General features: G+C 40.6%; 1 protein-coding gene across 7 annotated transcripts in view; it reads right to left on the bottom strand.

Moving 5' to 3' along the window:
• AUH (AU RNA binding methylglutaconyl-CoA hydratase) overlaps positions 1 to 16,883 on the bottom strand; it is a 184,175-nt gene that overhangs the window by 31,083 nt on the left and 136,209 nt on the right. For 2 of the 7 annotated variants that reach the window (XR_002126886.1, XM_019668691.1), the window contains exon 8: positions 1,714 to 1,828. The exons of the other annotated variants lie outside the window; for them this stretch is intronic. Coding sequence is in view for 1 of the 2 variants with exons in the window: in XM_019668691.1 (XP_019524236.1) it covers positions 1,714 to 1,828 (115 nt within the window). In the remaining variant the exon portion in view is untranslated. The remainder of the gene's footprint in view (positions 1 to 1,713; positions 1,829 to 16,883) is intronic. 7 annotated transcript variants of the gene reach the window in all.

The following is a 16,883-nucleotide window of genomic DNA, read 5'->3' as shown; positions in this document are numbered from 1 at the left end:
AAAACTGTGCATCAGGAGTGACTAATGGATAAGAAATTTTGTTATTTAGGGAACTAGTCAACAACTATTTCCTATCAAGAAAGTGGGATGAAACATTTTTCAGAGCATATCCAAGTAAGATGAAGGAAATCTAACCTACTGGAAACAAATTATGTTTATAAAGTACATCCAACAGTCAGTCAGTTTTTCATAATTCTAAGCATGTCACAAGAAAAATACAAAACTTGTCAAAAACAATCTTTCCACACCCAAAACAAAATAAAATACATACTGTAAAACAACTAAAATCTCATCCTAAACCAGCAAAATATACTATCTACAACGAATTATAACACACATATATTATGCCACACCTATTACTTTTTCATGTTCAGATGGCTAATTTATAAAAACAATCTGATATTTACCTTTAAAATATCCACATTATAGTACTAACAGAGTTATCAATTAAAATAACAAAACAGTCATAATAAAATCAAATTGGAGAAAAACCCCAAATACTGGCCACCTGTAGACTTTCTAGTTAGTCCTTTTGCTCTTAGCTACTCAACTTGCTCATAAATTAATGGACACTTCAGCTACAGGTTGAATAAACATGTTTTTTATAAATTTGTTAGGAGTTTCATATTTAAAATTATGTTAAGGCACAGATGGACATAAGATACGACGAGTATATGTGAAATTAACCTGTCTAAAGGCTGACACTCTTTTCCTTCTCAACCACTTCTCACGACTAACCTCTCACACACACTGTTGAGTGTGTGGGCAAATGACCAGGATAAGACAGGCTGCCCTCTCCTCCTCCCCCCAGTGTCCTGGCTGATCACACACCACACACAGGAAACTCCAGTCACTCCCTGTCCTCAACCCACTCCAGACAAGCCAGGTCTTCACTACTGCTAAGGTAGCAAGACCGACCACTGTTCTCGTACCTTCACTATGCAAATCATGGCTACGTCAGCAACGGACATGTTCCTCTGAAAAATTAACTTTGAGATGCAAATTTTAAAATTAAGCCATATTGTCAGTATTTTAAATGGAAAATATGTAAACACTGAAAACAAAACATACATTGATTATAAATTTAACGTGCATATTTCAGATTTTTCTAGGGTAGATATTTGGCTAGCTCACAGCTAATGCCTAGACTCTCTCTTTAAAAAGCAACAAAACTTAGTTGAAAACCCAATGGGGGAGGGAACAAGAAGTGGGGACAAAGGCAGCAAAGAGAAGGAAGTGGCACAATTTTATGGCATATGCACTGAAAAGCAGAGGCCAGGGAATACACGGGGCAGGTTTCAGTTCTGGCCAGCAGGATGAAACCCTGAACCACATCTCACTCCCAGGAGCCTTATGGGGCAAAAACGGTGAATGGGCAAAACCTGGTTTCAATCCTACTGTAACCCCCTTCCCATGTGAAGAAAAGGGGTGTGAAGGCAGCCCCAGGAAAGTTTTAAAAATTGAAACACTTTGAGAGACAGGGACCCTCTTTTCACCGGGCTATCCCAATGGGGAGACGGCCATTTTGGTTTTTATCTGGTAAAAAGATCAAGAAAGAAGGCAGAAATTATTATGATCATCTAACCACCCTGAACAATTCGCAAGGATTTAGTAAAAAGCAAGGCAGAAGTGAAAATAAGGAAACCAAAACCACTGACACCTGAGACCAGGAAAACTGAGTAGAAAAAGTGCTTCAATGAGAGCTCTACTTACTTGGAGCTGACAGCTGCTTAGAGCAGCCAACTCGAATGCCGGCTGCCTTTCAGGTGCTACCTCGGTTACTTCTTCCAAATGCATCATTACCCTCCAAACAGATGGGAAACCGGGGCTGTAAGGCACAGAGTCAGGATGCAAACCTGGACGGCTGCTCCATCGCAGTCCTCCCACTCTGTGATCAAGGGAGACGCCGCTGGTCCCAAGGCCTATCTCCAGCACACCATGATGCACAAGCGTTGATTTCACCCCCCCTTTTCATTTGAAGCTGGCAATGAGTGCACACAGGCGCTGGGGGTGGGCGTGGGGACAGGGGCAGAGCCCGTGAACACCAGGGACCTACTGTCCCTCCCATTCCTTCAGCACCCCCATACTTGACTTCCCTTCCGTCCAACTTCCCACTGCCGCAACACTGCAGCCACATTCCTGCCAGGATACTTAATCTTACATCTTCTTAATCTTGCCATTCCCTTAATCTTTCATTGCACCCAACTGGCAACTCTCATTTGTGCAATAAACCACCCTTTTACCTTCTCTGATTCTACATCTGGATAGCACAACACTGCTGTAGGAGATCACAAAATCTATGGAATGGTACTACTCAGAGTTCAGTCCCCAGTGCCAGGGAACACCACTGGTCAAGGGAAACCCTGGTGGACAGCTAACTCTCTCACTCCCTACACAGGTGCACCACACGGCCTCGCTCCCTCACCCTCTCAGCACATGAGTGTGTGTCATCCCTTCTCTGCCTGTCTCTCTCTCTCTCTCAACCCACCCCCACTTTCCCCTCCCTCTCGGTCCTTCTGTCTAGCTCTCACACGTGCACCCATGCAATACCCCGTTCCCGGCTTCCCCATCTCCACTGGCCCAGCTGCTCCTGACCCTTTCCTCATCCCCGGACACCAATGGTCTCAGAAGGAGGAAGCCCAATCTCCAATTTTAAACGAATGCCTCTATCTCCTTCAGGATCAGAGAACTTGAGTCACCATATTGTTATTATTCTCTATATTACTGACCCTTCCTGCTTACTGGCTTTTTGTTTTTTTGGTTTTTGGGTTTTTTTTACAGTAAGCACACTCCCTTCATTTCCACAGACAAAGGATTCACTAAACACAGTTCTTCAGTTAGAATAAACCCGGCAAACACTTCAAATATAATGGTACGAATTGGCATTTCTAGAATGATTTCTGCTTGTCTACCTGGCAACCATATCACATTTCCATTTCAGAGAGCTGATTTTATAAGTACATTTATGTGTTTTATTATTTTGATTTTAGTAAAGGATTTGTCATAACAAGACACATGAGATATTTCAGGTTGAAAAAAGTCTTTTTAGGGGAAGTGAAATATTGGCTATAAAATAGCTAGGGTTTTTTTGTTTGTTTAACCATACATTTCTCAAATAATTCTTTTTTTTTTTAAGATTTTTATTGGGGAATTGTGGGAAGGGGAATAGACAAGTTGCTGTCCTTTTATTCTTCAGTCTAGTTGTGGAGGACGTTGCTTCACTGGTCAAGTTGGCACCATCACTGCGCTCTTCCTGGGCAAGGCAGATCAGTCACTGGCTTCTGGACGGCTGCTCACGGCAGCTGCTGGCCACTCACGCTGGCTGCTGGCTACACACGGTAGCCCATGGCAACCCACTGCAGCAGGGGCTGCAGCCTACGCCATCGCCGGCGACTCACGGCAGCCCAGCTCCAGGTTGAGCTATTGTTCAGCATCTTAGCTGTAGAGGACAGTGTCACTGGCCCTCATATGTGGGATCCGAACTGGGGCCCTCTGGTGTCCCAAGCCAGCTCTTAACCAACGCGCCACTCGGCCGGCCCTCAAATAATTCTGAAAAGCTTGCCCTCAAAAAAAAAAAAATACAAGAGTCAATTTTGGATTAAAACCAAGAAGGGTATAAAATAGATTTTTGATATCTGCGGACACTCAGAACGTGCCGGAGAGAGCTGGTGCAAGGATGAAGGACCTGGGTAGAGGCTGTGTCCCCTAGTCATCCAGGGGGCCCATCCTGGCCCAGCCAGCTACCAGGCATGTGAGCGGGCCCAGCAGGACCAGACTTGCCAGAGGGACTCAGTCTAGGTCACTCATGCATAGGCATGGGTGCTAAATAAAGAGTTATTGTTTTGAGCCACTGAATTTCGGAGTGGATTGTTACACAGCATTATTGTGGCGACAGCTGGAACACAGACAAAGTCTCTGCTGGGGAACAATCACTAGAAATAAAAAGAGGCACGTCTGTATTTAATTTTTCCTGAACCATGTTCTGAGAATACAGAGAATAAATCCACAGTAAACAGAGGAGGTGTGGATGCACCCTATAGGAAGCCAATGGAGGAGACAGGTGACATGCTGGCATGGACAAAGACAGAGACTCAATGCGCCCCACAGCCAGTCGGCTCTGTGCCTGAAGTCTCCCTGGGACGCAGCCATGAGCACTCAGGAGAGACCACACAGCCCACAACGCCTGACCATTTGCCAGCTGGACCTTCACAGAAGTTCCCCCACCCCATACAGATGATTGAAGAAATACAAGTACCAACTCTGATCTGAAGAGCCCTGCACTCCATCTACTACTTTCACATACATATGCAACATGTATGAAAACCAGCTGCATGCTGGGTCACAGAGAAGTCTCAGCAATCCATACTATGTAGTCTATGTTCCTTGTCTACAGAGTAATAAAGGTCAGGTAGCAAACAAAAATAGTCTCCAAAGCCATTGTGTTTTAAAGTTAAAAACATACATATATATACAATGATAGGTAAAGATGTTAAATAAGAAAGATAAAACTTCTAAAACTGACTAACAAATTAAATAGCCTAACGGGATGACTACAGTTTTGAGGTAGGGACTAGGATATTTGGATCAGACATTTCTCCCACTGAAAACAAACGAATAAAAATGTTAGGTTTCAGGATTTGAAATAAAAACATAGACATCAAGTTAAAAGTACTAGAGATCCAAAAGAACAAGAAGGAATGCCCAGGCCATTTTAGGGGTGAACACCAGGAATCACAGAAGTAGTGAGAATATGGGAGCCCCCAAATCATGTATGTTCTGGGGTAACTTACAGACACTATAACTCAGACTTCTGTTCCAAGGTCCCAGGGCCACAGGGGTGGAGAGAGAACAGAAATCAGAGCTGAGCCTGATTAAGGCACAGGGGCCAGAGGAGAACCACCCATGGTGCAGGCAGAACTTTCAGGGGCTCTGTTCTAAGGAGACGGTCAACCAGACCTCCATCCTCATAAGCACAAAGAACTGTGAAAAAGCTAGCTTTGGTGCTGAACTGAGCAAGAGGGAAGGGAGAAAGAAAGGACGAGAGAACAACTCCCTGAGACATTACGGCCACAGAACAACTACTGAGTGTCACAGAATCCGGGCACTTGTGGGCCCTGAAGAACTGAATGTGACCTGAGGGATCCAACTGGCACTGCCCTGGGGCAGATGGCAGAACAGATGAACCTCTCTGGGGGAGGGTCAGAGTGCCCATTCACAGGGAATGACCAGTAAGCAGTCAAAGATATTCAGACACAAAAAGGAAAAAAGACAAGAACAAGAACCAACAGAAACAAAAAAGGGAATAAAAAGACCCATACAGACTTCACAAACTGAATGATCACATACAGATTTTAAAACAACTATATTTGCCATATGTAAATAAATGACAAACTTGAATATATTCACAGGGAACCAGAAAAAGTGATATTGCATATTTTAAAATGAACCAAACAGAATTTCTATTATAGAAAGGGAAAACACAGTAACTAAAATGAAAAACTTGACAGATATATTCAGCAGCAGACTAAAGACAACAAAATAAAACATAAGTAAACTGGAAAATAGATCTGAAGAATTATCCAAAGGGCAGCACACAGAGAAGAAAACACAGTGATCAGGTCTACCATAAATCTGATCAGAGCCTGAGAAGAAAGGAAAGGAGGAACAGGCAAAGACAGTATTTCACGAGATACTGACTGGATATTTCCCAAATACTGAAGGACACCAACTCACATACAAAGAGTGCCAGTGAATTAGAAGCAAGATAAATAAAATGAAATCTGCATCGTAATAAAAAAAAAATGGAAACTTCAGGAAGCCAGAGATGAAGAAAAAAAAATTAAGCGATCAAAAAAAACGTACAGGTTCTCTTCAAAGAAACAAAAGCTAAACCAGAGCCAACTTCTCTGGCATAGAGGCCAGAAGAGAGTGGGATGTCTTCACAGGGCTGCCAACCTACGAGTTTATACCCAATTAATATATTCTTCAAGATGAAGGCAAAGCATGAAAACAAAAAACAAAACAAAAAAAACCTGCATATATTTCTCACAACATGTATCTGGTTTAATTCCAAGTAGAATGAGATCTAAAAATAAGAAAAGCCATCCAAGGTCTAAAAAACTGGGATGAATTTTTAATAACCTGAGTCTATGTCTCAAAATCTATAGGTACTAAAACAAAATAATGCATTAAAAAAAACTTTATGAAAAAAAAACTTTATGAAGAAAAAATAAAAGAGGAAAATCCTAAGCAAATTAAAATACACATGGTAAGCAAAAAAATATATATGCACTTGGGAAAAAAAACCACAAATAATTTTTTTTAAGTTTTTTAAATTTTTCAATTATAGTTGATATTCAATATAAGTTTCAGGTTAGGCATTTATATAACTTACAAAAGTGATCCCCCCCGATTAGTCTAGTACCCACATGACACCATACATAGTTATTACCACATTATTGACTATATTCCCTGTGCTGTACTTTGCATCCTTGTGACTATTTTGTAACTGCCAATTTGTACTTAATATATAACAAAACCACTAAAAAGTGAGACTGATAGCTTAATTTGACTATAAGAGAAGAAGGCAAAAAGCTATGAAATGAGACAATTAAAAATTGAAACGTCCTGAAGGGCACCAGAATACCTACTCCAAATTATGACACTTTAGCATAAGGATTATTTTGAGCTGAAGGCAATTGAGGGACAGCAGACTTCAGAAAAACTCTAAAAATAAAGCATAAGTTTTCCTTTTGTAAAGGAAATGTACACGTGATAAAGGAAATTTCCATTTGTAAAGGTGTCTCACTCTCCAGTACCAGGAAGAGGACAACACTTAACAACTTTTATCAGTGGAGAAGGTACAGACTTAAATCTGCATTATGGCCCTTGCTAAATAACCAACCCATTTATCATACTTTTCCGGTTGCTTTCATAACCTACCCACCAACAGAAGCCTCAAAACCCTTTTCCTTTGTTTAGCCTAACATTGTACCTAAGCCCCCAAAGTCTAACCACCATATTAAGTTACTCATCACTGAGTTTCCCCCATGCGTAAGTGTGCTGTATGTGTTAATAGACTTGTTTTCTGGTGAATGTCTTTTTTTTTTTTTTTGTCAGTTTAATTTCCAAGGTCTAAGCCAGAGAGCCAAGGAGGGTAGAGGAAAAGTGTTTTTCCTCCGGTATAAGCCCTTAAACATATGAAAACTATCAACTTTGCTTATAAAGAGAAATGCAAGTTATCCAACCTCTAACAGCCCTTCTGCATATGAGAGACTGGCAGATACCCCACAGATGGATAATTCTATTAGTGAGGCTGCTGGGACGGAGCTCTTAACAACTCCTTTACCAGGGGGCTTAGCATTACCTGGGAATAGCCACCCTCAGTCCCGTAACTCACTGTTAGGATTCTACTCAAAGACAGACTAGTAAAATGTGAAATGACATGACATATGCATAAAGCTTTTCTTTGTGCCATTATCTGTAAACACAAAAGAATGAACACAAGCCAACTGTTTATCAATAGGAAACAGGCTGACTGGATTACAGCACATCTACACAATGGAGAAAATGTGAAGACTTCTATGGAGCTGTAAAATAAGTGTGTTACATATATGTAACTGCCATCATGTCTTACCATATGCTTAGCATATGGGTGTATGTGTAACTTAAAAACAAAAAATGCCAAACTGTTTTCTAAATTAGTTGTACTATTTTACATTGCTAAGTGCAGTGTTACAAGTCCCAGATGCTTCACATCCTTGACAGCACTTGGTATAGTCAGTCTTTTTAATTTTAGCCATTCTGACAGGTAAGTTACTAATTGAGTGATGTCCCATTATGGTTTTAATTTGCATTTCCTTCATGATGTTGAACATCTTTTCATCTGTGTATTTGCCATTCATTCACCTTTGGTGAAGTATCTTCTCAAATCTCTTGACTATTTTTTAAGTAAGGCGTTTTGTTTTCTTACTATGAATTTTGAGAGTTCTTTACATATTTTAGATATATATCCCTTATCAGGTACATGATTTGAACATATTTTCTCTCAGTCTGGGATTTGTCTTTCTATACTCTTAACAGTGTCTTTTGACAACAGGTATTCCTAATTTTGAACAAGTCAATATTTCCTTTTTTTTTTTATATGAGTTGTGCTTTTGGTGTCTTGTCTAAGAAATCTTAGATTTCTAATTCAATAACACAAAGACTTTTTTTGTGGTAGAAGTTTTATATTTTTGTGTTTCATATTTAGGTCTATGAACTTTGAGTACATTTTTATATGTGGTGAGAGAGATGGATTGAAGTTAATATGGACAACCAATGGTTGAAAAGACTATTCTTTTCCCCAATGAACTGCCTTTATACCAAGCTTTGTTTAAATGTGTATTATTTATTACTTTTTTCCTTAAGGGGCCTACTAAACTGTCTCAAAATAAAGTTCATACCTTCTTCCTAAAAATGTCTAAAAGCATTAGTAATGTAAGAAAAACTAGAAAAGACGCATAAATTCTTAACAATGTCTAATTTTTGACAAAGGACACCCTAGCCTCAAAGCTGTACCACAAAGGAAGCCTCAGGAGACGGCAGCGGCTCCAGAGGTGGTGGACATGCAGCCGTGGGCACTGTCAGGGCTATGAGTTGGGACACAGGAATTTCAAGAGCTGGCAGGTAGGCCTTATGCTCAGATCGCCTCTCACTGACAGAAAACAAGTTTTTGTCCTCATGTTTCACATTAAAATATAGTCACACACACACAGAATAAGCAAGCTAACCTAATGGCATTTTTTTGTTCTTGGTCAATAGTGTGACAAAATGTCTACATACGTAGTGGACAGCTCCATGTAAATGATGAAAGAGAAAAATAGAGACAAGTGCAGAATGGTATTTCTGAACAATGGCTTAGCATTCTATAAGAGCTCTGGTGGCTCTGAGAATACTAAAGTCACAGTAGCTCTGTGAAAAAACTTAGGAAACAATTCCTCACAAACCATCATGTCAATTTCCTTTTTGCTATTACCTCAGCCCTTTGGCTGTTCTTTCAACTGATTATACAAAAGTTATTTGTTCTGTAGATTTTTTTTTCCTAGCAGTAATATAAAAATAGCAGTCTAAGAGATACATTAATATATACTTAATGATCAAATATCTTTTATAAGTTTGTTCATGATTATGAATGTGACAGATAACAGTGTACTTCAAGACCGTGTTCAAAATGTTTATCAGCCACCGTTTTTTCTTAATTTTAAATAAGATGATTTAAATTGTTAAAATTCAGGGTTTCCTTATAAGTCGTAGTCTCCACTAACCTCTTCCTTTATAAAGAAGAAAAAACTGGGTTAATAAAAGAATCATCTGCAGGCCCAGTCTGGCAGGGCAAAGAAGCTGTGTGGCGGCCCCACTACAGGTGACCCAAGGTGCCCTGTGAAATTCAACCTCCCTGATACCCCTCCCCAAGCATTCCTCAGGACTAGCCCATCCCAGCTTGTCATCGTGTGGCTTTTCTAACTCCTCTGAAAAATTCTTTTAATATCTCAATCATATCAAAGCCTTCTGCAAAGGGCCCTAAAGGACACTGTATCACTTAGCGAACATTCATTATGTTTTTAAAGTTCTCATTCTCTGCCACGTCTGGTGTAAGGATCAAGAATAACAGAACCTCACTGGTGCCATGCACGGATGCAGTTGTGTCTCCTGTACCCCACAGAGCTGTAAATCACTGATTAACAACCTAAAAAACAATATTTAGGGTATAGTCATTGTGTTTTATTCTTTCTCGAAAACAGCACCCATAACTTTAATTTCATAAAATAGGAGAAAGTTTCAAGTGTCCACTATCACTGACGTTCCTACTGACGGCAGACAGTGGCCCGAGACAAGCTGTGGACGGCTGAGATGGGCTGACGGTTGGCCAAGAAGCCTGGCCTTCCACTGCTAAAGGGGTACAGACTATGGTCCTGCGGACATCACACATCAGCACACCCCCTGGAAGCGGGGAAGGCAAGTAAGTGCCTGATATAGAGAACAAGCTGATGACTTCCCCCAGTACCTGGGGGGCCGTGTGCCCCTCAAGGTGTCTGCTGTGGCCTAAGAGAAACAGTACTGTCCCAGGAGCCAGGGACTGGGGGTGCAGGGCCCCTGCAGGAACGCCACCTCACCTCTGTGAATCTGTTTCATCACGTACTCAGGCAGGGAGCTGAGGACCTTGCCGTGGTAAACACTCAGCACCATCCACCAGCTCAGCTCCAGGCCAGTCCCGCTAAGTAGGGCAGTAGTCCTCCAAGGCCCCGTGTGACAACAGGAAAGGCCTCCCACATTCTGGGGTACATCAACACACATCTAAGTGCTGGGCTCTCAGCCAGAGCCTGAAAATGAATCCTTCCCTCCTAATTCCATCTCCAGGGCAGGACTTTCTCTTCCTCTCACAGGTCCTTCCACAATGCAGAGGCTGCTCAGGTGTGCTTTTGAAGTGTGAACGTTCACAGACTGACTCATGCTGAGTCTTTACTACTTACAAAGTAGCTGGGTTTCTGAGAGGAGCCCCTGGAGAATGGGGAATACAAGTCAGCCCTAGCTGGTCACGTACTCACTGGAACAGCCAGAAGCTGTGGGTTTCCCGGACATAAGCTCGGATGAGACTGGAAAAGGGGAAGGAAAGGGAGGCAGGTGCAGTGCCAGTCCGGAGAGGCCTTTCCCTGCGTTCCTGCTCCTCCTCCAGTCCAGTCTCTGATGATCCTGCAGCCTGCACACAGTCCACAGCAAGTCTCCTGACAAATTCCTGCACGAAGCGAGCAAAGAATAATTCACATCGCCCCCACCCCAAGTGCTGTGACTATGTCATTATAATGTGTAAGGGCTTATTACATAAATATTTTCCCTCTTCCAGTTCCTTCAAAGTTCTCTTTGTCCTTCAGTGGTTCTCAATGCCTAGCTGAACCACAAAAGCTATTGCGGTACTCTACCAATTTACCAATCAGTCTTCTCTTTCTCTCTCTCTCTCTCTCTCTCTCTCTCTCTCTCTCTCTCTCTCTCTCTCTCTCTCTCTCTCATAGTGGTGGTAGGAAGCAGAAGTCTTTTTTTTTTAACTTTAATATATAATCAAGTAACAACTACAGGCAATAACGGTGCCTTGGAAAAAAGGGAAAAACAGCAAGCCAGGGACATGTATCTAGAGCGTATTGTGTGCCAGGCCCTGTTCTCAGTACTTGATAAACGCATTTAATTCTTGCACCAACCCTTTGAGGTGGTGCCATAGCTCCCCGTTAGGCCCGAGAGGCAATCGTTAGCACACCTAGGTGTCAGACACAGGTGTCACTGTGTCACTATCTCATGTCTCTCTGAGACTGTCCTCGCTGAAATCTCAACTCTAATGGCTGCAGGAGCACAAGGGTAGGGGACACTCGGGCTGCCAAGGAGCTCACATACTGTAAATGAAAAGAGGCAAAGGAATACTTGAAACCAACACTATTAAAAAAATTAAGATGCCACTGGATAGGGACATAAGACATGTTTTGACTAAACTGGAACAAAAGTATAATGAAACTCTAAAGGCAAAGAAATAAAGCCATTAAAACTAATACTTAAATATGGAAGAACCAAAACAATCTTTTAATTTTCACATTTTTACTAGACTATAAATTAACCATATATGGTATAGATGAATGTTTAATGGGAATAGACAAGCTTTTTGTTTCTATACCAGCGATTATTACTAGTGTTTTTAAAAATCTTTTCCTTTAAATCCAATGTATAATTTATAATTTTTTAAAGTAAACTATGGTCTATTACTCTTTAGAGAATTATTCATCACACAATTCCTTAAACAAGGCCCTTTCATTACTAGAAATGACTCAGTTCACATGGATCCTACAACAGTCCTTCAGGAACGCAGACGAAAAACAAGTCTGAACCGAATAAACGTCACAGCCTCAGACTGTGAGCGAGCGGCTCATCTGAGAGAAACCTGGAAAACTTAATTTGGCAGTCACCATCCTCAGGTGTGACAGAATGCATAGGTTGGGGCCCTCTCCACAGTATAATATGAAGCGAGCAAACAACTCTCTGGGTATATCAGATATTCTGACTTCAGATAGTTATACTCATCAATAAATCATGGCTGGTCTTATATCCTAAAAACTAAGCCTGTAAATAATACCCTCCTCTGTATTATGTTACATTTATAACACATTCCACGGAATCTCTGTGAAAGCAGAAAATAAATTATGGGGTCTGAGCAGCAAAGACTCAAGAAAAGAGAAACCTGTGAGATATGAACGGGGAGACGGAGGTGGCCCTGCTGGCCTCATCACAGCAGCCTCCTCACCCAGAACAGGCCTCTCTCTGCTTTAGCTGAACCAGCATCCGGCACATGCAGTGAGGAGCTGGCTTTCAGGGCGCTGTGGCTCTCTGAGCCCAAATCCTGGTGCTCGAGCGGAGGAGGGCTGCAGGCAGCAGCTCTGCAGGCTGCTCATGACTACTCGGCTCCTCATGAATCAACACCGAGAATCTCTTTTCCGACTAGTCCAGCAGGTTATCTAAATATATCACAATGCAGTGGGCAAGCATTGTACTCCTTAAAGTGAGTGCTACACAAGTAATTCTCCTGCATATGTAAATCGTATTTTATGGTATTAAATATAACATGATTCAAGAAAACAAACTATAAACAAGGAAGAAATCAGAAAAAGAAAGTCAAGCAAGAGTGACAAGAATTATACTTCAAACTAATTAAAATGCAAATAAAACTAATGTCCTTTTTGGCATACCTGAAGGTCCATATACAAACAAATTAGCGGAAAGAATGTAACAAAATAAATGTGGATTATCTTGAGTGCTCCAACCTATATCAGAAACCACACATAAGAAAAACTGCAAAAGTGTGAAGAAGGTAATCTCTGGACGATGTGCACATATTTATTGCTGACCTTAATTTCCTCCATTCTGTGATTTGATACTAAAACTATTAGGTATGTAAGAGGTCTGAAACAAGTGCCACAGCAGAGAGCAGGAAAGTCCCCAGGAGGAGCAGACAGAAGCTGTGTGGAGACGGGAGCTAAGGGAGAGGCTCTCCACTGCAGCTCAGCTCAGCTCACGTCCTTCCAAACAGGAGGGATCTCAAATGGCTGAGATGGGGCACAGGCATGGAACGCGAAGGCCAAAACTGGAAAGCCAAATTCAAGTCTTCAGTGCCAAGATGAGTTTATGCTTTCTTTGGCAAGCAATGTTAGCTGTTGAAAGCTTTAGAGGAAAATTAATTTGGCAATCATCATATGGATGTAAACGTCCCGAGGAGAGGACAGACAGAATCCCAGAGACATTCCATTGTTCAGATTGCTTCTGAACGAAATGCTAGATTAGCTGAGGTGGCAGGTAATGGGAGTCTGAACTCACAGCGTGGCAGTAGAAACAAAAATGAATTCTAACATAAGAAACGGCTAATCTAAAATAGCAGATTGGGGCTGGCCAGGTGACACAGTTGGTTAGAGCGCGATCTCTGGGCAACAGGGTCGCCAGTTCGATTCCCACATGGGCCAGTGAGCTGCACCCGAGCTGAGATGCTGCTGAGCTGCCAACAGGCGGCCGGATGGCTCAGCTGGTGAGAGCACGTGCTCCTAACAATAAGGTTGCCGGTTGGACTCCCACATGGGATGGTGGGCTGCGCCCCTCCCCCTCCACCAAGCAACTAATATTGAACACAGCACCTTGAGCTGAGCGGGTGTGAGCTGCCGCCGGGCCTCTGGATGGCTCAGCTGGTGAGAGCGCATGCTCTTAATAAGGTTGCTGGTTCGAATCCCACTTGGGATGGTGGGTTGTGCCACCCTGCAACTAGATTGAAAACGGCAACTGGACTTGGGAGCTGAGCTGCACCCTCCACAACTAAGATTGAAGAATAGCAACTTGACTTGGAGCTGATGGGTCCTGGAAAAACACAGTGTTCCCCTTCCCTAATTCTCCAATAAAAATCTTTAAAAATTAAATTGCAAATTGTCCAAGTACTTATCTCTTCAGTTAATACAAAAAGTAAAGAAGAGTCTATATTGTCAACCTTTATGTGCTGTCAATGCAAAATGTTCACACTGTGAAGCTCGTCTTCCTAACATCAGAGCACTTCTCTTAACTAATCAATACATCCACTCAGATCAAATGTCCCTGATCAGCTGTGTGACCCTGCAGGAGGTTCTAAAACTCAGTTTCCACATCGGTAGCCTGAGTAAATGACCTCGTAGGCAGGTGGTGAAACAGGAGACAACAGGTAACGCCTAGCCCAGGGCCTGCCATGCAGCACAGATTCAAAGGTCAACAGAATCTGACATTTACAGTATTTTCAAAATGCCACACAAAAGTTACAGTGAAATTTACGTTTAGGTTTATAAGAGTTTCTATATTCCAAAATTCCCATTTAGGCCACAGGTTGGAATTTTAGACTTTTGACAGTCTTATAAATTCACTAAATATATACATTAATATGTATACATTTCTTAGCATCAGAACAAACTAATTAAAGGTTGGCATATTTTTAACCCTCAGAATAACTATGACTGTATTTAAGTCATAGTTAAACCCAGCATAAGTTTCACGTTCATAAAAACCTAAGAGTGATAATCCACATCACTGACTCTTTATCTTTTGTTATGATTGAAAAATATTAATACCTTCATTTTAAATTGTCCTGAAAGAGTTTTTCCACAAAGGTATCATGAAGTATTGTGACATCATTTAATTCACCTAGTTCTACAGTTTACTTGCTTTTAATTTGCTGCCCAAATGTGTCATATGTGAGTGATGGCAGCACTATGAAAGAATGTAGTTTTTAAAAGAAAAAGCTTTGCACAGCTGCTTGTAATACAATAACCACACCTCACAGCACGGGCTGATTAGATCAAGATAAATATAGTAACATATGCATAAGTCTGAAATAGATCTGAGAAAAACTGTTGCAGAGGACATTTCCATGGCTGTCCTGACAAGCAATGTTTAATGATTAAATGTGCCTATGCATGTATATGTATGTTCTTATATAAAAGCTATTTATAATGCCCTCTTACAACTTCACAGAATCATAAAATGGATTTTATTTTAAACTATCAAATGCTAATTTGGTACACAGTAAAGCTATCATTTAGAAACAACCTTTATTATTTAAAATCAAAAGTATAATGTGAATTAACTTAGAAAATATCTTTTCTTTAATTTTCAAAAACAAGCTAGTTGCTCATGAATTGAGGCACACTATAAATTATGCAGCTCTATCTAAAAAACAGATAAAGGACAAGTTCTCAGTTCTTGCACTTTATCTTCTATTTTATGGAAATTAAGTATAATTAAATTTAAACAATGTCATATAAACATTTTATTTGTTTCATATGACTTTAGAAACAAAGAGATTGATCATTTGTAATAAATGGAAGTATTTGAAATTGCTTTTGGCTAGTCTATTAAATCAGTGATGCTTAAACTGTAAAACAAATATACATCTACCCAGATTGCAGCAATTAAGCTTATGGGTGATTTAACAGCATAAAATAACATTTCATAACATTTGTCCTAAAATAACATTTGTTATAAAACTATGACCAAGATTATTCTGAAATTCTGACGCTTCTTGTACCGAGATGACGAGTGGGACTTCCATTGTTGCCCCTCCCCACTTCTGTTCCCTGACTATATACATGAGAGTCTTATTTCTGGAATTTCTATTCTGTATGTCTGTTCTCACACCAGTATCATGCTATCTTGATTTCTTTACCTTTATTGTAAATCTTGAAATCAGATAGTGTAATTCAGCCACTTTTCCTTTGCATTTTCATATAGAATCTTTAGAATCACCTTGCCGTTTTTTTTTTTTTTTTAATGCTGCTAGGATTTTAACTGCGAGTGTACTGAATCTATAAAATTTGGGAGAACTGACATCTTCTAATACATGAATATGTTGTCTCCCCATTTAAGTCTTCTTTCATTTCTCTCCATCATGTTTAATAGTTTTGAGTGTACATATCTTGCACATATTTTGTTAAATTTATTCCTAAATATTTCATGTTTTCAGATGGTATTGTAAAGGGAAGTAATTTTTTAATTACAGTTTGCAATCGTTCACTGCTAGTATACAGAAGTACAACTGATTTGTATTCAGAGACTGCTCAATTCACTTCCTAGTTCTAACAGTGTTTTTGCTCAACTCTAGTTGTTTCTGAGCATGACCACGGCACCAGTGAACTGAGAATGTGAATTCTTCTCTCCAATCTGTTGTTTACTTCTTCTTCTCGTCTTCCTGCACTGGCTAGAGCCTACAGTACAAGACTGAACGGAAGTGATGAAAGTGGATAGTCTTGCCTTGTTTCTATTATTAGGGGAAAATGGTTCAGTTTTTCATCATTGAATAATGTCAGCTGTAGGTAGTTTAGAAAGCCTTTGGTCAGACTGAGGAAGTACCCTGCTATTTAGTAAACAATTTACTAAATGTTTTTTTTTTTTTTTTAAATCAAGAGTCAATGTAGAATTCTGTCAAATGCTTTCTCTGCAAATATTGAGATGATCACATAATTTTTCTTTTATTGTTAATATGAATTACGCTGCTTGATTTATAAATGAGATAAATCCTGCTTAGTTTCAATATATTATCTTTCCTAATTATACAATTTTTTTTATAAATGTTTACTGACTGCTGACTGACTGAGGACTGCTGGATCCATGGTACCTAAACCAGCCCTTGTGACTTAATTCAACATACTGCTATGCAATTTAATCAGGGTGGGTAAGTGACAGAGCTAGGAACAAGGAAGTGGCAGAGCAGGACAGGCAGGCAGGTCCTCACGCTCCAAGCATACAGCATTACATCAGAGTTGCCCAAGAATCAAAGTCATAATCCCCCATTCCCTCACCTCCACCCC

This window comes from Hipposideros armiger, unplaced genomic scaffold (genome assembly GCF_001890085.2).
Source record: "Hipposideros armiger isolate ML-2016 unplaced genomic scaffold, ASM189008v1 scaffold_532, whole genome shotgun sequence".
NCBI classification, from domain to species: domain Eukaryota; kingdom Metazoa; phylum Chordata; class Mammalia; order Chiroptera; family Hipposideridae; genus Hipposideros; species Hipposideros armiger.
This window is presented reverse-complemented; position numbering and strand designations above follow the sequence as displayed.